General features: G+C 32.0%; 1 protein-coding gene and 1 long non-coding RNA gene across 2 annotated transcripts; both read left to right on the plus strand.

Annotated features, from left to right (window-relative positions):
* Positions 1-2768: 2768 nt before the first annotated feature.
* LOC131625698 (uncharacterized) lies at positions 2769-4337 on the plus strand. Its single transcript, XR_009290922.1, has 3 exons — positions 2769-3101; positions 3182-3301; positions 3863-4337. It is a non-coding gene; the product is annotated as an uncharacterized LOC131625698 (long non-coding RNA).
* Positions 4338-12764: 8427 nt separating this feature from the next.
* Positions 12765-14727, plus strand: LOC131625725 (peroxidase 15-like). Its single transcript, XM_058896567.1, has 3 exons — positions 12765-13081; positions 13154-13345; positions 13456-14727. Exons 1-3 carry the CDS (start codon positions 12869-12871, stop codon positions 14107-14109), a joined length of 1059 nt encoding a protein of 352 aa, XP_058752550.1. The 5' UTR covers positions 12765-12868; the 3' UTR covers positions 14110-14727.
* Positions 14728-21611: the final 6884 nt, after the last annotated feature.

The raw sequence follows: 21611 nt of genomic DNA on the forward strand, positions 1-21611 counted from the left end.
TCCCCTATTTAGTATATTTTTTGATTTTGGTCCCCTATTTTAAAAACCACTATTTTAGTCCTTTTTAAGTTTTCATGTGAATTTTGGTCCTCCATCAAATCTGGTGCCTAGTTTTAGTGACATGGCGCATTTTTTGTTGAGCTGACATGAAATATTTATTCCACGTCATTTTAATACGTTAAACACTATACATGACTATATTTAACATTTAATTTAAATAGAATATAATTAAATATTTATCAATTAAATAGTTACCTTATGTTTTACCAACATTATTGTGAAAACAAGAGGAACAAAAGCATTACAACATCCACGAAGAACCCAGTACCCAATATGAATTCTAACGGATAAAACCCATCACCCACGAAGAACACAAACACACGATACGTTTTTGAATCGATTGGTATGGCAAACCCAAGCTACGTTTCGAGGTAAGTAAATCGATCATTTGTTCTGTGCAATTTGTAATGTGCGATCTTTTTCTGTGCGGTTTGTTGTGGTTGTTGTGCTCTCAAGTTTGTATGGTCAATTTATTGCGTTTCTGCGATTTGTGTGTGGTCCCTAATTTCCCTAATTCCTGAAATTTCTTTCTGAAATTGTTCTGGTCCCTAATTTCTGCGAAACTGTAATATGGTCCCTAGTTTCTTTCTAAAATTGATGTGGTCCCAATTTTTGCGAAGCTGTAATGTAATGTGGTCCCTAATTTGTTGTGGTCCCTAAATTGTTGAAAGTTTCATATTCTGTAATGTGTTCATTGTTTATTCTGAAATTTCTGAAAGTTTCATATTCAATTGCAGGCCACCTGAAACCCAATTTGTCAGACTTAGGTTACATCATCGGAGCCATTTTATAGATAATCCGGTCAAGTTATACGTTGGCGATCTTGTTACTAGAATAGATTGGGACTTGGATGTGGATTTGCTATCCCATATGAGTTTCCATAATTTAGGTGCAAAAGATCACTTTGTGCTAATATCATTTGATACCACAAGTAACAATGTTTAAACTGACAAATAAAGCAAACACAGTGAAAATACACATATACCATTTTCATTAATACTGAGAAAATACACAAACCATTTTCTTTAGTACTGAGAAATTACACAGTCATATTTACCTAATACAGAGAAATTACTCATAACCATTACTCATCAATACATAGAAAAAACTTCATTTGAATACATGTGTTGCAACTATGGCACACACAAGTAACATTACAAACACGATCGACAAACCCAGATAATAACCCATAAACCTTATCTTCATCTTCAACAAGTCTTCCTTTTTCTGTGTATCCCTCATTAAATCCATAACCTCATCATTTGTGTTCTTCAAATATCTAATCACATCTTTTGCACGGTTGCTCATGTCATCATCAACCCATTCAAAATACTTGCATCCTTTTTTTCCCATCACCTTAAAATTATCACAACCATGAAATCTTCTTTCGAGATTCTCACAAGTCCATGATGTCATCAATGGTGACTCAATTCCACACCAACATTTACTCCCTTTTCTTCTTAAACCAGACTGGTTTGTTGAGGCAAACGAAAAACTTCTTTCAGACAGTGGTTGGAGAAGAAGATAAATTCCTGAAATTTCTTTTTGAAATTGTTGTGGTCCCTAATTTCTGCGAAACTGTAATATGGTCCCTAGTTTCTTTCTAAAATTGATGTGGTCCCAATTTTGACGAAGCTGTAATGTAATATGGTCCCTAATTTGTTGTGGTCCCTAAATTGTTGAAAGTTTCATATTCTGTAATGTGTTCATTGTTTATTCTGAAATTTCTGAAAGTTTCATATTCAATTGCAGGCCACCTGAAACCCAATTTGTCAGACTTAGGTTACATCATCGGGGCCATTTTATAGATAATCCGGTCAAGTTATACGTTGACGCTCTTGTTACTAAAATAGATTGGGACTTGGATGTGGATTTGCTATCCCATATGAGTTTCCATAATTTAGGTGCAAAAGATCACTTTGTGCTAATATCATTTGATACCACAAGTAACAATGTTTAAACTGACAAATAAAGCAAACACAGTGAAAATACACATATACCATTTTCATTAATACTGAGAAAATACACAAACCATTTTCTTTAATACTGAGAAATTACACAGTCATATTTACCTAATACAGAGAAATTACTCATAACCATTACTCATCAATACATAGAAAAAATTTCATTTGAATACATGTGTTGCAACTATGGCACACACAAGTAACATTACAAACACGATCGACAAACCCAGATAATAACCCATAAACCTTATCTTCATCTTCAACAAGTCTTCCTTTTTCTGTGTGTCCCTCATTAAATCCATAACCTCATCATTTGTGTTCTTCAAATATCTAATCACATCTTTTCACTACTAAAAATAAGACATTTGGTTTTAAGATTTTACATCAGGTATCCAGATAACTGATGTGAAAAATATTGGTCAAAGGATTTTACATCAGATTTTATAACCAATTGATATGAAAAAAAAATTAATTTGGTGATTTTACATCAGGCATTAAACCCAAATGATGGGAAAAAAACGCGGTGGCAAACTTGTAATTAAAACGAAAATGGTTTATAAAGACTTTTACATCAGTGCAATAAGGAACCGATGGAAAAAGTTGAACTAAATGGGCGTTTACATCAGCCCACGTAGGCACCGATGGGAAAAGGTGAACTAAATGGGCTTTTATATTGGCCCATAGAAGCACCGATAGAAAAAGTGTCTTTCTTCACTAAAACCCTAGCCCTCTTTCCAACCCAAACATATTTCTTTTTTCTCCTTCACGTGTAGCCTATCTCTCTCACGCGATAGCATCTCTTTTTCGTTCAACCCACGACTGCGCCGCCATCCTTTCTCACTGTTCTCGCGACCAGCCAGCCGCCCTCCGCCGTCTGCTTCTCACCATTCACACAACCAGCCAGCCGCCCTCCACCGCCTGCTTCTCACCGTTCACACAACCAGCCAACCGCCTTCCGCCGATGTCGTCCGCCTCCACTGATTTCGCACAGATCCATCTCCACCGTTTGAAAGGGGAGCGCCTCTTGGACTCCCTTTGAAAGGTGGTGGCCAAGAATCATCAGATACACAACCGAGGGTAAGACGTAATTATTACAGTTTAGATTACTTAGCCTTAAACTTGTAGAGTTGTTGTATGACATGATTTCCTCCTAACAGGCCAATGGAATTACCCCCAAAGCCAGTGATGCCTTGTCTGGTGAACTTTGGGAGGCAAAGAAAGATAGGGTACGCAAAGCTTCCATATACGGGAAGTTACCTAGTTGGGACTTGCGATCGGTAAGCCTATATTTGACCACAAGAATTGACTTTATATGTAGGTAGTTGCTTCCCTGTTTTTTGCACAACAGAAAAAAAAGAAATGTATCCAAGCATAATGAGATTATAGTATCTAATAACTTTATTTTGCCATTTGTTACAATATAAATAACTTTATTTTGCCATTTGTTACAATATAAATTTGATTCAAAGTCAAAGTTGACTATATGTAAATTGTACCATAAGTTTTAGGGTTAAAGACTCTAAGGAATGAGCTATTTCCAATTGTTAAAGACTCTAATGAATTAGTACTTTGACTCTATAGTGAGATTTTGTGTAATTATATCTAAACTGCACGTGTCAATGAAGAATTCACATGTTGGATTTAAGCAGTATTTAGCAAGCAATTCTTGTTTCAAAAGCTACAACTATCATGTCTTTTTTATAATTGTTAATATGAAACTAAAGAATGGTTGGCTTTTATTCTATATTAGCTATTTGTTTTTTCTGTTTCATAATACGTGCTTTAATATATGACCACTCTTTTGTGCATGTTGGTGCAATTTTCTACTTTTTACGTAGGTTATTGTAAAGAGTAGAGATGATTGCAGGCAGAGTATCCGCCTCCACTGATTTCGTGCGCAGCAACCGTCCCGTTTAAATAAGAGATATCCCGCATTTAAGGTTAGTAGGAGTTATATTTGAGTTTTTTTAATAACATTTTGACGATGTTCAGAGATTGTTACTCATAATTGTGAAAATGGCTGAGCAACAATTGGAAATGGAATTAAGTCATTGAAAAATCTGCCGTTCATTTTTATATGTCAGCTAAGTGTATGAGAGAGTTGTTGGTAGGTTTTCATTGGTTTGACGTTTCTACTCTGCAAGTTTGGTGCACGTAAGTTCATTTTTAAACAATTTTGTTTTCTATTTTTTAATTTTGATAACATAGATATTTTATATGACTTTTGTATTTCCATACACATGTACAAACAACATTGGTAATTAATAGTTTTGTGTTAAAGAGACAATATTGTTGTCGTCTTTTGTTCACTTTATTGGGATATTGATAAAACCACGAATAAAATTATTTCAATATATATATATATATATATATATATATATATATATATATATATATATATATATATATATATTGAAATAATTTTATTCGTGGTTTTATCAATATCCCAATGAAGTGAACAAAAGAGGACAACAATATATATATATATATATATATATATATATATATATATATATATATATATATATATATATATATATATATATATATATATATATATTGTTACAAAAGTAATTTCATATTTTATGTAGTTTTGAATTTTTTTTTTTTTGAATTAGTGCTTTTGAGGTTCATCAATTGCAAATGGAAATAGAAAAAAGGCTACATGGCTTAGGCCCAATGTAAGTGTGATATAAATTATAATTCTATATTTAATTTTATGATAATTATTCACTAATTATTTCTTTCATTTGTAGACAAGGAAACAACATAACTCTAATAATTGTGGATGCATGTTGGTTTTTCAAGTGCGCGAAAGGACCTAAATGGTTGAATATTTGTTGTGTTGTTATTTTGTAGTAGTAAACCATGTATAAACCTTTCTTATCATATTGTAAACTTGTGTATCATAGATTAATACTTGACGAATATATATATATATATATATATATATATATATATATATATATATATATATATATATATATATATATATATATATATATATCTTAGCTATTTTGTGCAATTAAATATGGTATGTGTGCTGTGGGGAAATGTGTAAAATAGTGATCTAACTTTGGTCTGTGTGGTATTTGAATCTTATATGGAAAATTAGGTACAAAAAAAAATACAAGTTAAAATAGGAAAAATAGAAAAACCAGCTATTATATGCTTAAAAGCAGAAAAACATATTACATCGGGCATTATGAAAACCGATGTAAAAACCAGTCTATTACATCAGACATAGTTGAAAACCGATGTAAAAACTATCTATTACATCGGGCAAAGTGGACAGCCGATGTAAAATATGGCGTATTTTTTTTTATAAAAAAATTGCATTATTTTTCACATCAGACATCTGAATTCAACCGATGTGTTATGTTAATTTTTCACATCAGGCCTTAGCCCGATGTAAAATGTCTCAGACTTATTACATCGCCTGACTTTACATCGGGCCCAGGACCGATGTAAAAAGTACTTTTCGCCCGATGTAAAAAGTACTTTCTGCACTAGTGTTTGCACGGTTGCTCATGTCATCATCAACCCATTCAAAATAGTTGCATCCTTTTTTTCCCATCACCTTAAAATTATCACAACCATGAAATCTTCTTTCGGGATTCTCACAAGTCCATGATGTCATCAATGGTGACTCAATTCCACACCAACATTTACTCCCTCTTCTTCTTAAACCAGACTGGTTTGTTGAGGCAAACGAAAAACTTCTTTCAGACATGGGTTGGAGAAGAAGATAAAAGAAGAAGATAAATAACCAATGGATCTGATATTGGAGACAAAAAAAAAGCGTTTGTTGATCTGATGAAGAAAGCGCTCGGTTTTCTGAGAGGATGAAGGAGGCGCAGTGTTTGCCAATTTTTAGGGTTCAATATCATTCAAGATTTTATACAATGATATTTGATTAATAATTATGAAATTACGTTTAAGAAAATTATTAAGTTAAATAACAAATTACAAAAAGAATTTAATTTAATTTTTAAATGAGTTGGCATCTGACATGTCAGCAGACTATATGCCATGTCATAAAAAATTAGCCTCAAATTTGTATAGGACTTAAATCCTCAAACAATCAAAATTGAGGGACCGAAATTCCGGATTTTAAAATTGGGGAATCAAAAATGAAAAAAATGGATAATAGGGGAACCAAAAGTGCAATTAAGCCTATTAATTAAATTAGAATTGTTTGGAAGAATTTAAATTAAAATTTAATAAAACAATTATTTATTATATTTATTTATTTTTAGTGTAACTCTAAATTAAAGAATTAATATTTGATAATTTATAAATCAACTTTTTTATAAAATAATATATGAATAAAAAAATATGGTACTCCAATACCCCTTGAGTTTAGTTGGTACGAATTAAAGAACCAAATCATGTGTTATCAATAATGGAGGTGGGTAAGGAATCCACTTCAATTTTTCTAATCCACCACTAAATTTATCGAAACATTCACCCAACAAATATCATGCAATGCAATAGAGCAAGTGGTTCCCTGCGCAAACATATAAAACGAGCTCCCCTCCCTACAAACACGATAAATTTATTCCCAAGACAAATCCAGATACCAACTAAATTGTGACGATCCGGCATAAAAGATGCATCCACATTATTATACTTCAAAAATCATTATTGCAGCAAACTTTACAGGCTTTACTAAACATTATTATTCCTGAAGATATTTAAGGTGAATTCTTATCTACTCAACTCAAAAAGTTGGGTAAGGTTACCTCATTTGTAAAATACTTTGAAAATAACAAACATTTTGTAGTATTTTAATAAATAATTAAATGTATTAAATGAGATGGAATCATGTGATTGGTTGGAGGTACTCTACCCAACTTATTGTGATGGGTAGAGAAGTTGTCCCGGATATTTAAAGTTTAGATATTCAAGAATCTACTTTTGTATTATAAAATATCTTACCTAAGGTTTAAAGGCGGAAATAATGATTCTACCATAACAAAACACGTTGAACTAGTAATAATGAATCAACATTTAAATTGTGTGATTCTCTTTAAAAGACTACATTTGACAAAAATATGTTTGAAAAATGAAAACACAAGTTGGGGTCTTAGAGGATGGAAATCATAACTGCTGGCTTTAATGAAGCACTAGCTTCCAGCTCAATTTGCACAATAAGCCGAATCTTATTTAAAACCAAGAAGATAGATTTGGAAATATCTAATGTGAGTGATGTGCTGATGGCTGAAAGTGACCGTTTGAAAAGAAAAATTTTGGATATACTTGTTTTTTTAGAAAGCAAGATATCGAGAACTAAGGGTTCTCCAACCCATTTACAAAAGAGAATGAGATTTACCAACCAAAAGAAAAATTACCAACCAATTATGTTACGAGAGATAATACAACGAATCCAAAGTCTTTATATTCCAAACGATGTTATTCACATTCCACGCCTCCTTGCGAAAGCACACACCATTTCTAACCAACCAAAGACACCAAGTTGAAGTTATCCAAACTATATCCAATTTTTTATCCAATATTTTTTGACTATGGAAGAAAAAGTGTCAATCCATAAAATTTGATAAACACCCTTCTTCAAAAAAAACCCCTTTACCCACCCAAAAAGCTATTTCACTCCAAATATTTCTCACCACCAAACAACCAAAAAAGAAGTGGTCCCTTGATTCTACACAATGACCACGCAAAATACACTTCAATTCTTCCAAAGGAAAAGACATACCTCGAGTCACCAAAGGTCCTTCAAAGGAAGCCTATTATGAAAGAGTCTCCATCCAAAAGCCTTTATCTTGAAAGGCACATCCATATCCCACAAAAAGCCGAAAGCTTCCGCATGATTAATGGGAGGACCATACGGAGTGCTAGACTTCTCATAAAATTCGTAACATGAGGCTACCGATAATTCCCTCTCCGAATTTCTGGACCAAACCACGATATCCTTTCCTAACGCCCACCCGCTAAAGTCCTCCAGCCGCTCCTTTAAAGACAATAATTGAACCGATAACACCGGGTCCTCCTCCACAAAACCGGGTAACCCGAAATCTCCCCACCTTCACACATCTTCCACCCATCCCCCCATGGCCGCCACCGACACATTCTTTAAACGGGAAACATGAAATAATTCTGGAAAATCCATGAATAAAGGTTTGTCTTCCAACCAAATAGAATACCAAAAGGGAGTATTATGACCATTACAAATAATGAATCTACTACTTCCAACAATAGGATCACTTAAAGAAGGAGAATTGTAGAAGAAGAATTAAACTTAAGAATGTCCTTCCACCAAACGGAACAAAAGGAAGGAACTTTTACCTTATTATCCATGCCGAAAGCCTTTGATGATAAGTCACCATATCGCGATTTTAACATATTATACCACAAAGAATTTTGACCTTGAAGAATCCACCACCTCCATTTATTGAGAAGAGCCAAATTAAACATTGCCAAATTCTTGATTCCTAACCCTCCTTTAGTCACAGGTAAAGTAACATCACTCCACCTTATCCAATGAATGCACCTTTTATCTTCCACCCTGCCCCATAAAAATTTGCTTTGCACACTAGTAAATTTTTTTACCACTTTCTTCGGCATCTTGTAAAAATACATTGTGAAAATGCACAACGAACTAAGAACGGATTTAAGAAGAATGATTCTACCTCCCAAATTCAAGAAACGATTCGTCCATCCTTCCAAGCGATTTCTCATTTTTTGTAAAAGTGGATTCCAAAAAGCTTCCTTCCTCGGATTGAACTCGATTAGAATGCCCAAGAAATAGAAATTGCTTTCTTCCAACCTACAAGAAAGAAAGTGAGAAGCCGTTGAACAGCCAGAAATCTGGTCCATCACTAGGGGCATGTTGCATTGGTTACCAATCTCAGCAAGAGATGTTCAGCTACTAGTATCAGATGGTGTCAGTATCAGTCTCTCATTCGAAGTTCTAGTTCCAATCATCTCAAGCGTCAGGTATATCAGGCTACCGACCCTAGGGACAGGTATACTTTCACAAACGAAGGACCACGTATGGTACCTGAAGACATGGGGAAATGAAAAATTGAAATCTCCGGGAATCTTCCCCACAGAGTTGTTTTCACAAAATATCTTCACAGAGTAATCCTCGAGAAGTTATCTTCAAATATTCTCTTCCCAACAAATACTTGGTTCCCCAACACAGTTTACATCTCCAATACTGTCGGTTCTCCGACATAATCTTCTTCTCCAACAGGGTTTATTCAAACTCGCTATCCCCATTAGAAGATGACGCTCAAAAGACTATTCTTCTCTCTTGTCCCCGTTCAGGATACATCAGGATCACATCACTCAAGCTACTTTCATTCCCAAGCGGTATTAAAAGTACATAATTTTGTCATCATCAAAAAGGGGGATAATGTTAAAACAAGATTTGGTTTTGCTTGTAATCTCTAAGTTTTGATGATAACAATACATATATTTTATATATAAATAATTTTTTTTCTAACGTTTTCTCGAGTGTGCATATCAGAAGCTCTTTGTGATTCAGGACTATTGTCTAAAGAATCATCAGATATGTTGTCGTTAGAAAGACTATCTCTTCTACTTCTGAAGAAACATCATAGTTCTAAAGAATACTAAATATTAATCAGAAAGAGGAACTCTCGTGTACTTCTCTATAAGTTACTGCTTAAGATGTCTCAAGTATCTCAAAAACAAATTCTACATAAGATACAAGCTCTTGCATCAAAAATTAGATGTCAAGATATGTTCGTCAGATAAGTTGTTGCTTCAAATACATAAGATTACTACAAGATGCTACCCAAACACTCATCAAATACATCTTTGTTAGAATCATGTAAAAGCAAGGAGTTGTTGGTCATATCTTGCTTAACATTTTTGTGTTATATTTGTACTTAAACATTTGTGTAATCAGCTTAATAAAAGCAATCATGTAAACACAACTTTTTAATCAATTTCTATTTATTGTTCCTTGAGTGACTATTCTTAGTCTGTATACTCAAGAAGACTTTGACGGTTTGTCATCGTGGGAAATCTTCTTTAGGGGACCAATTGGGTCAAAATTCTTAAAGGAGTCGTTGATCGTTATATATATTAGGGGACCAGTTGGGTCTGAATTCTTAAGAGATAACTAACATATTGATCAACTCTTTGGTTGTTAGTCACCGGCAATTGGCCCGTACAATTGTAATAATTTCTATGATTAGTGGATTAAGTCCTTTTCTATTGAAAAATCACCTTGGCGAGTGGACAAGACTAACCTTTTCTAAGGGGAACCTGGATAACTGAATGAGCCACCTTTCTCTTTATTGCATTCATTATCATTTATCTTGCACGAATAATGTTTCTAAAGATAAAAGTTTTGAAGACCCAATTCAAACCCCCCTTTTCTTGTATTTTTCTAACCCTTCAGTATATGGTGTACCGTCATTGAAAGGTTGAGAAGGAGGTTTTCATTATGGAAGGGAATGAACTTATCTATAAAAGGTAGAGTTATGATGTTGAACTCAGTCCTTGATAACATCTCAATTTACTTCCTATCTTTCTATAAAGCGCCAATGAAGATATGTCAAGAGATCACCAAAGTTCAAAGGAACTTCTAGTGGGGGTGGCTTAGAACAAAGAAAGAGAATTAACTGATTCAGTTGGTCAAATATTTGCAAATCAAAAGAGAATGGGTGATTATGCGTGAATAATATTTTTAATTTTTTTAAACATTACATTGCTTACACCAAATATTAAAAAAAAATCTAGATTGATCATCATCGTCGCAATTCCATATTTTGTTATATATATATATATATATATATATATATATATATATATATATATATATATATATATATATATATATATCATCAATAAGCTTTCTTCTCCTTTCTGTCATAGTAAAAAAGTTTAAGACATTACTAATTGATTTAAATTTGATTATGCAGAATTTGAAAAATTATAGAAAAAAACAAAGATTAATTTCATTATATTAGAGCAAGAAGTACAGACAGAACAACGATAGTCTAAAGGAACACGGATGAACAACGAGAAAACTTTATGGAACTTTTTCAATATTCTTTAATAGAGTTGTTCCAAAAATACAACATCAACACCATTATGTGAGATAAATTGAAAAGGAAAAAAAAGTTTTGCTCAAGGATAGAAAAACATTGAAGATTTATTTGTGTCTTGCAATCCACCCCAAAGAATGATGTGTACTAGTTTGAGGCGGCAACCAATATAAGTACGATTGTTTTTAATAGTAAAATTTTATTATTTTATCCCTCGGTCATTAAGGAAACCGAAAGGATAAATCATTTAGTTTTCGTTTATAAACAAATAAAAACATAAAGTGCAATAGACGGGATTCGAAGCGTGTCCTGAGTTGTTTTTCCCTTCGGATATATTAAAAATTGAGAGAATATGTAGTTTTTGTTTTTATAAGAAAATAAAACATGGCGCGCCTTTGTATAATATATTGGTTTTTTTCTAGCTGAAGTGAAAGCTTCGTCATGAAATATATTATGTGTAGTAATGTGAATAGGATGCATTCGTGTATATTTTTGAATCCTCTAAAACCTTCTATGTCAAGTCATGTTACAGATTGATTGGAGGGGCTAATTCAAATAGCTCACTAGAGGGAGGTCAGAAAGCTACGTTAAGAGGAATTTGAAGAGCAAATGTCCTGTCTAAAATTCAGATATTTAAGTGGAGGCTTCTAATGGACAGACTTCCTACGAGGGCTTAGTTGGCTAAAAATATTATAATATGGTGAACAGTAAAATATTATTATAATAAATGATTTTTTTAAAGAAACTATATAAATTTATAATTTTTTTTTTTACCTTTTTTTTTAGATTGAAATGGTACGGATACAAAATTATGTGATTAACCAACATTTTAAATTTCATTAACCAGCTTTATTTTACTACTAAAAATCATTTTTAATATCTGTGCGCTTATTAACTAACTTCATTAACCAACATTTTACTTTTCATTAACCAATTTTTGTACTACTAAAAATTATTTTCAATATCTGTACAGTTATTAACAATATTCGTCACTTCATTAACCAATTTTTTATTTTTTATTAATCAATGTTATTTTACTATTAAATAATTTTTAATATTTAGACGTTTATTAACCAACTTCATCATTTTATTAACCAAATTTTTATATTTTATTAATTAATTTTATTTTACCATTAAAAGTCACTGTTTATATATATTCACATATATTGTTCACGTTATTATTTATAAATATTTTTTATTTAAAAATAAATACTGTTTACCATATAAATACAATAAATAATACTTAGTGTAAGTTTTGGTGTCCACTTGGAACATACATATAATAGCATAACCAATAATATAAAAGGTGACATATGATGTAACGAGGAATACCTCTTATATTTTATTAATGAAATTTAATCATTAAAAAAAATTAAAATGTTAAAAAGTCTGACTAAAAGGACCTATTTGACCAATAAGATAAGCTTTTAAAGTAATTAAAATATCATTTGTTGTCTAAAAAGAAGAAAAACTCAAAAAATTTGAACAAACCCGTGCCACCCACGTGCCTCAGTTGAGCAGAATCATTTGTTTCGGTTAAAATACAATGAATTTCATTGAATAACAATGCGGCAATGCCCAACATCGATTAAAGTTGTCTTTTATGGGGTCCTTTCCCCTCATGAAAGTAGCACGATAGCATCTTTCTTTCTAGTACTCCTATATAGACCTTTGTTTTATTCAGTCAATATTTTCACCTTAAACAAGGCTTCTTGACCGTTCATTGCAATCACAAGCCTTCACTATTCATCTATAAATAAATCTTAATTCTACCCACAGTTTCATCTCACAACAACAATGAACTCTCTTTCAACAACTTTGTTCTGTGTTGTGCTTGTATTTGGAGTCTTACCTTTCTCCTCAAATGCACAACTTGATCCCTCCTTTTACAAGAACACTTGTCCAAACGTTAGTTCCATTGTCCGTGAAGTCATAAGAAATGTTTCCAAGACAGATCCCAGAATGCTTGCTAGTCTCGTCAGACTTCACTTCCATGACTGTTTTGTTCAAGTATGTATATATTCACTCATTCACCATAATTTATATTAAGCTTTTGTTCTAACAATTTTTTCCATGACACAGGGTTGTGATGCATCAGTTTTGTTGAACACAACTGATACCATTGTGACCGAACAAGACGCTTTTCCAAATATCAACTCTTTACGAGGCTTAGATGTTGTCAACAAAATCAAAACCGCTGTAGAAACTGCTTGTCCTAACACTGTTTCTTGTGCTGATATTCTTGCCCTTGCTGCTGAATTATCATCTACACTGGTATATATAATATGCATAATATTATATAGTATTTTTATTTTCATTCATCATTGAATTTCTTATTAATTTATTGTTTTTTTTTATTATGTGATGAAATAATTATAATACAGTCACAAGGTCCAGATTGGAAAGTTCCATTAGGAAGAAGAGATAGTTTAACAGCAAACCAATCACTTGCTAATCAAAATCTTCCAGCTCCTTTCAACACATTAGACCAACTCAAAGCTGCTTTTGCCAAACAAGGCCTTAATACTACCGACCTCGTTGCTCTTTCCGGTGCTCATACATTTGGAAGAGCTCATTGCTCTTTATTTGTTAGTAGATTGTACAACTTCAGCAATACTGGAAACCCCGATCCAACTCTTAACACAACATACTTAACGCAATTGCGCACGCTATGTCCCAACGGTGGATCTAGCAATAATCTTGCTAATTTTGATCCAACGACTGCGGATAAATTTGATAAAAACTATTACTCTAATCTTCAAGTGAAAAAGGGTTTGCTTCAGAGTGATCAAGAGTTGTTCTCAACAAGTGGTGCAGATACTATTAGCATTGTGAACAAGTTTAGTGCTGATCAAAATGCTTTCTTTGAGAGCTTTAAGGCTGCAATGATTAAGATGGGTAATATTGGTGTGTTGACTGGGAAACAAGGAGAGATTAGAAAACAGTGTAACTTTGTTAATTCAAAATCAGCAGAACTTGGTCTTATCATTGTGGGTTCTACAGATTCATTAGAGGAGGGTATGGTTAGCTCAATGTAGATGTAGTGATGGGATGAAACTAATAAAGAGGTTGTAATTGGGCACATTCATGGTATGTGTCTTAGAGTTATTACTATGTGTTGGTGATTTTAGTATCATCAATGCATTTTGGTAGTAATGTGATTTACTATAGGCCAATGCAATTATGCGTTAAATTTGAAACGAGTTAGGGTAGTGCGGAGTGCACGCTCGTCGAACCAAACGCGTAATTGAATATGAATAATAGAAACGGGCATAACGTTTCGTTTGAATAGTTGCACCCGTTCCCAACGGACATAACGATTCGTTTGAATAGTTGCACCCGTTCCCAACGAACATAACGATTCGTTTGAATAGTTGCACCCGTTCCAACAGACATAACTGTTTCCGAAGAGGTGTGTCTGTTCGCTTCTATTATTGGTCTCCTATATAAGGAGTCTTTTGGTCTCGATTTGAAAAACGAAATTACATACTTCCTCTCAGGGGCGGATACATGTGTGGGCTAGGTGTGGCTAAAGCCCCATCAGAATTTTTTTAAATTTTTTTATATCATATGTATAGATAGCTATTACTTGTAGTATGTAAACCAAAAAAAATTAAAACTACTATTTCTCTCTCACACTTAACTTACTACCTGTTATACATGTGATATATATATATATATATATATATATATATATATATATATATATATATATATATATATATATATATATATATATATATATATATATATATATATATATATATAAAAAGTTATAAAATAGTTATTAACCGGTTAAATTATTTTTTAATTTAGTTATAATCCAATTATTATCCAAAAATTTAAAATTAATCTAAATATTTTGATTTAATTATAAATTTTTTAATTTTTAAAATAAAAAATATTTTTTTTTTTAAAAATAAGTTATATAATCATAACCAAATTTACAATCGGTTTTATAATCAGTTTTGATTGAAATGTGGTTATGGTTTTAAATCCAAACCATTTAAATGGTTTGAAAATGGTTATAGTTTGGTTTCTAAAAATAACCAACCACGCACACCCCTAATAATAACCACTAAAAGACACTAACCCATTTCACTCCCCCTCTCAAACTTCACTATTTCATTCTCCATCTCATTGTTAATCTCTCATTTTTTTCTTCAACTTTTTCTATTTGGCTTGGATACATCTATTTATGGTGAAAATCTAAGGTAAAGTGAGTATTTTAATTTCTCCTCATTTTTTCAGCTATGAAGTTTGTGAAGAGTCAGTTATGTAACAAAACGAGTGATCAGTGGTTAAATGAGTCTTGTAACTTTTATAGAAATAGATGTTCTTGGAACAATTAACAATGATGTTATTTTAGCTCATTTTTAAGAAATGGATGGTAAACAATTTTCATTGTAATGTATTGCATTAAATAATATTATTTTATTTTTATTTTTAATATGAGTTAGTTTGTAGTTTCTTTCTTGTTTAGCCTCACCAATAAATAATGTCTAGATCCGCCCCTGCTTCCTCTCTACATTCTGATCTGTTCTCCATTGTCAGAAACAGATTGTTCTTCAAGAATTATCCCCGCAAAGATTTCGTGAACCCAGACAAGAATAGGGTCGAAATACTTTGTTCGGAAAGTGAACAAACACGATTCTTGAAGATATCCAGGATTATCATACCATATATCTAACAAACGAACAAAGTATTCTTTCTGATAATCATGGCTGGAGGAGGAAGCACCGTCAAGGAGATGACTAAAAGTTTCGGAAAATTGGACAAGAATCAAGAACAAAGATCGACAACAATGGCAAATCGAGGCTTCTGTTTCAAGCATCAAATGATGAACAATTGTGTCACTGATACATTCTAAACACAAAAACATTTTTGCTATTATAAATCCGGGTATGTTTTATTATTTTTCATAGAAAGTAAAAGAGTGTGAAAATCATGATATCAAGATATTAAATATTATAGTTTTTTAATCGTTTGTTATCGATATTATGATTTTTCAATAACAATTAATTTATATAAATTAATGATAAAGAAAACAGTAGTGCACAGGAACATTATCGCATTATAGTTCTGTAACTATATATATTTTTTCATTCTATATTTATAATCATGAAGTTCATGTTAATATAGTACGCTGTTCTAAATGCTTATCTAAATGTCATGGAAATACTGTGTTTCAAATTTTATTCATAAAATTAACATGTGGGGCCAATGCTTATATATATAAACTCATCAAAGATAATGAATAAATAAAATATACACCTCTTTGTTTGATAATTAGTGATTAAAGTGTATAATTGAAAGTAAGTTTTGTTTTGGAATAAGTTTTTCCGAAAATGTTTTTGAATATCCGGAATCGAATCGAATCGAATTGTTTGATTTGAACAGTAGAATTGTTAATACAAAATGGTACTGTATGATCAGATTTTAAAAAAAAAAATATATGTTTTGTCCTCTGATAATACATAAACAATTTTCTTTTTCAAACTTATCATGTGAATAATTATTCAAAGACTTGTAATATCTTTACACAAGGAATTGTGATGCAACCAATTTTCAATCTCATAATATTCAGTGGTTTGATTGTAAAGTTTTGTCCTTTTGTTTATTTTGAAATTAATTTGCACAAAGAAAATAATTATGTCGTGATAAATAAATCGATGGAAGGATAAATTAAAATTGAAATTTTGAAATTTTAAAGTATAAATTGAACTGGTTGATTATTAAAGTAGTCAAATTTATTAAAATTCATGATTTTAAATTATGCAATTGAGTTTTGATTTGTATTCTATGTGACTAACATGTTTATGTTCAATGAGACTTTTTATTATAAGACACATGAAGATTATTTAAAGATGGTTCATGACTTCTATGAATTTGGAGTCTTATTAAATCCCCTTATATAGAATTTTGAGAACCTTATTGTGGATGATAAAGAATTCGAGATTCTCACAAGTTAAAAACCTTGTGAGGAAAGTTCTCCAAGGATTGTTGAAAACACAAATCAAAAGTTCGTCAACGATTGCTATGCATTAAATATATTTTGGATATATATTTAAAAGGAAGTATCATAGTGATGATACACTAAACATCTACAAGAATTCATTAGTAACCAAAGGCTTCAGACAAAAAGAAGGGATTGATTATTTCGATACCTATGCTCTAGTTGCCCGTATCACTACTATTAGATTGTAGATTGCCTTGGCGGCTATTCATAATCTAGTGATTCATCAAATGGATGTCAAAACAGCATTTCTGAATGGTGATTTGAAAGAAGAAGTGTATATGAAGCAACCTGAAGGTTTTGTAATGCCTGGTAATGAGCATAAAGTGTGTAAGCTAGTTAAGTCGTTGTGTGGGTTGAAACAAACTCCGAAGCAGTGGCATCAAAAGTTTGATGAGGTTGTTTTGTCTAATGGTCTCATTCTAAACCAAGCTGACAAATGTGTATATAGCAAATTTGATACATCCGGTAAAGGAGTTTTCATTTGTCTATATGTTGATGACATGTTGAACTTTGGCACCGACCAAAATCAAGTTGATAAAACAAAGAATTTCTTGTCATCAAAGTTCTCCATGAAAGATATGGGAGAAGCGGACGTTATTCTTGGTATTAAGATTAAATGGGAGAATAAGGGAATTGTAATTACGCAATCTCATTACGTTGAGAAAATACTCATGAAGTTCAATTATGAAAATTGTTCTCCAGTAAGTACTCCCATGGATCCAGGAGAAAAGCTTATGCCAAATACAAGTAAACCTGTGGATCAACTCGAATACTCAAGAGCTATAGGCTCTTTGATGTATGCTATGATTAGCACTAGACCGGATATTGCGTATGCGGTTGGAAAGTTGAGTAGATTTACTAGTAATCCTAGAAGACATCATTGGCATGCGATAACTAGGGTATTCAAGTACTTGAAGGGTACTATGAATTATGGATTTTCATATATGGGATTTCCTTCGGTGTTAGAGGGTTATTCGAATGCTAGTTGGATAAATAATGTTGAAGATTCATCCTCTACAAGTGGATGGGTGTTCTTGCTTGGGGGAGGTGCCATCTCATGGGCTTCCAAGAAGCAAACATGTATAACTAGTTCCACAATGGAATCTGAGTTTGTAGCATTAGGTGCTGCTGGTAAAGAAGCAGAATGGCTAAGGAACTTGGTATATGAGATTCCGATATGGCCTAAACCGATATCACCAATTTCTATCCGTTGTGATAGCAGTGCCACACTGGCTAAAGCGTATAGTCAAATATACAATGGAAAGTCTAGACATTTGGGTATTAGACATAGTATGATTAGGGAATTAATCATGAATGGGGTGATATCTATTGAGTTTGTTCGGTCGCAACAAAACTTAACTGACCACTTGACGAAGGGGTTAGCAAGAGACTTAGTGAAGAAGTCGGTAATTGGGATGGGATTAAAGTCCATTTAAATCTATTAGTTATGGTATACCCAATTCCCTTCTAATACAACGTTAGAAGCAGAATTCAATGTGGAAAGATCATAGTTAAAGATTGGAGCAATTGTGTTTATCTTCCCAAGGTATGTGCTCAGACCTGCAAGTGATGGCTAGGTTGAAGCATATCTTCTTAATGGTTCTTTTGAAAAATTGCAAATGCAGGTGCAAGATTAAAAGGATCACCTATGTGAGCATGAAGTTTTGCCGCTTCAAGAAGCTTGGACTTGGCTTCCTATATGCTTATTAATGGATAAGGACACATGGCTTGTAAAGTGTCAAGTATGAATAGTAGAGTATTGTAAGAAACATATGTGTACTATATCTTTAAATATTCAAATGGATTGACGGGTTCAATCATTATGACACCCCGATTTTCGAATATTTGGAATGTGTATTTGTACTAAGATGAAAATTCAATCGTAAGACATTTTCTTCTATGCATTTGTTTGATCGTTATACCTGTAAAGTAAATCAAGGATTATACTAAAATGGGGGGAGTTTGTTGGTGATTTTAGTATCATCAATGCATTTTGGTAGTAATGTGATTTACTATAGGCCAATGCAATTATGCGTTAAGTTTGAAACGAGTTAGGGTAGTGCGGAGTGCACGCTCGTCGAACCAAGCGCGTAATTGAATATGAATAATAGAAACGGGCATAATGTTTCGTTTGAATAGTTGCACCCGTTCCCAACGGACATAACGATTCGTTTGAATAGTTGCACCCGTTCCCAACGGACATAACGATTCGTTTGAATAGTTGCACCCGTTCCAACAGACATAACTGTTTCCGAAGAGGTGTGTCTGTTCGCTTCTATTATTGGTCTCCTATATAAGGAGTCTTTTGGTCTCGATTTGAAAAACGAAATTACATACTTCCTCTCTACATTCTGATCTGTTCTCCATTGTCAGAAACAGATTGTTCTTCAAGAATTATCCCCGCAAATATTTCGTGAACCCAGACAAGAATAGGGTCGAAATACTTTGTTCGGAATGTGAACGAACACGATTCTTGAAGATATCCAGGATTATCATACCATTTTTCTAACACTATGTACTTTGTGAGCGAAAATCTTTGTCTATTTGAAGTGTTTTGATGCATATTTGCAAGTGTGCATATATAATCGAGTAGTAAGTAATTAAAATATCATCGTTTTCTCATGGAATATATTTGATTACTTATTTTAAAGTGTTTGGTGATTAGTCAAAACGATGTTTTGGTTAATTTAAGATATTTTTATTGATTAGAATTATAATAACAGGTAATCTTAGAATTATGATTGTTTATCCATGAATAACTATATATGTAAACTTATATGTTTTTCCCTCTTATGAGAACTTTAGTGTTCGAAAAATTTCAATAGATAGATATGAATTATATCTCTTTATAAAATATATAATTGTAATTTGAACCAATGAATCACCTATATTCGTTGGTTGATCCATTTATTTAAGATTCTATCAAAAAAAGTTATTTTTCTAGGAACACGAAATTTTTCCTATTAAACCAAAGACACTTTCATATCTTAGTTTAACAATCTAACTTCTTTTTATAGCTTAGATATCAAGCCTCACCTTTGATTAGGGCCGGTCCCAAGTTTTTAGAGGCTCTTAGCAAATATTGAAAATTTTAAATTTTAATTTATTTTTATAAAATAAAAATAATAAAAATATATACAAATAATAATATATTATATTTTATTATATAAATTTAATAATAAATAAATTTATTATATATATATATATAATTAAAATTTATTTTTAAAAAATTGAAAAGGTTCATACGCTTTTTTTTAGTTATATTAATGCAATTTTTTTAAAAGCTTATGAGAAATTGCTGTTCATACAAAAATAAAAATTCGGAATTACAAATTTTTATCCAGAAATTCATGTGGCATGATATGGCATTGTAAAAAGTTCTACTATATGGATGTGCCATAGCTCATAAGATATGGTATTGTAAAAAGTTATTTATATATAATAAAAATATGGTATTATAAAAAGTTCTACTACATGGATTGCCATGGTTCATAAATATAATAATGTAAAAAAGTTCTATTACAGTATTGCAAAAAGTTCAGCTTCATGACTCTAACGCAGGACTATGCCAATTCACGCACAAGCCTCTTCCGCTGGGCCACTGCAACAAATTATTATAGTTTTAGCAAATTTGGTATTTATTATATATTTTTTATTTTTTATTTTATTAATTTTCCGGATTATGAGGCCCCCGATTTTTTGAGGCCGTGAGGCTGATTGTCTTGTTCCAGGGCCGGCCCTGCCTTTAATAGGGATATATATGAAATCTTAAAAAATTATAGCAATAATATAATTTCTCATAACATAGTTTAATTTCAAATTTTACATGAGGTCTGTCATTTACATAGGCTTAGTAATTTCAAGACTATTAAGAAATTATTCACACATAGTAAAAGAAAACGCAAACATAATGATAAACATAAATATCGGGATAAATAAAGTAAAGAAAGAAGAAGAAAAAAATTAAAAAATCAAATTGCAGAGAAAATAAAATACATCAATATTAGTTCTTTCAATTACAAGAAAAGATGAAAAATATGGAATATAAGTGAATTGTAAAATAATTAGTTGAGAGGCTTAAACTGATGTTTATAAACCTTATTTATAGCCTAAAACCTATTATGATCAGTGATAATTCGCGGTAAAACCAAAAAAATTTCATTTCATAATAAAACAATCAAAACTCACCAGTCAGGGGAGTAAAGCTGTTGCATGTTACTGGGAGGAGTATGGTTGTAATACCCATGATGGGCTTCCCGTAATCTCCCCTAATGTGCACCATGTTGGCTTTTCAAATTCCTGAGAAGTCAAGGGTCATTACGAGCTGGCTGTAATGTTCTCTATTTAGCGGCAAATTCCATTTTTCTTGCATTTAAAAACCCTGATGGAATTACGATCATAATGAACATAATTGGTTGGTCTAATTCCCTTTGCAATGTGTCAATTTTTTTCTTCCTTAATTCGTCTGATACTAATTAAACAAAATCCTAAATAAAACGATATAATTAAATAGCTATATGC

The sequence above is a fragment of the Vicia villosa genome, unplaced genomic scaffold, assembly GCF_029867415.1.
Source record: "Vicia villosa cultivar HV-30 ecotype Madison, WI unplaced genomic scaffold, Vvil1.0 ctg.000233F_1_1, whole genome shotgun sequence".
Lineage (NCBI taxonomy): Eukaryota > Viridiplantae > Streptophyta > Magnoliopsida > Fabales > Fabaceae > Vicia > Vicia villosa.

Excerpts from the sequence above, each read along its gene's own strand:
- LOC131625725 (XM_058896567.1), top strand. The coding sequence starts at position 12,869 with ATGAACTCTCTTTCAACAACTTTGTTCTGTGTTGTGCTTGTATTTGGA. Across the intron at positions 13,082-13,153 it reads TCCATGACTGTTTTGTTCAA|GGTTGTGATGCATCAGTTTT; the intron begins GTATGTATATAT and ends TCCATGACACAG. Across the intron at positions 13,346-13,455 it reads CTGAATTATCATCTACACTG|TCACAAGGTCCAGATTGGAA; the intron begins GTATATATAATA and ends ATTATAATACAG.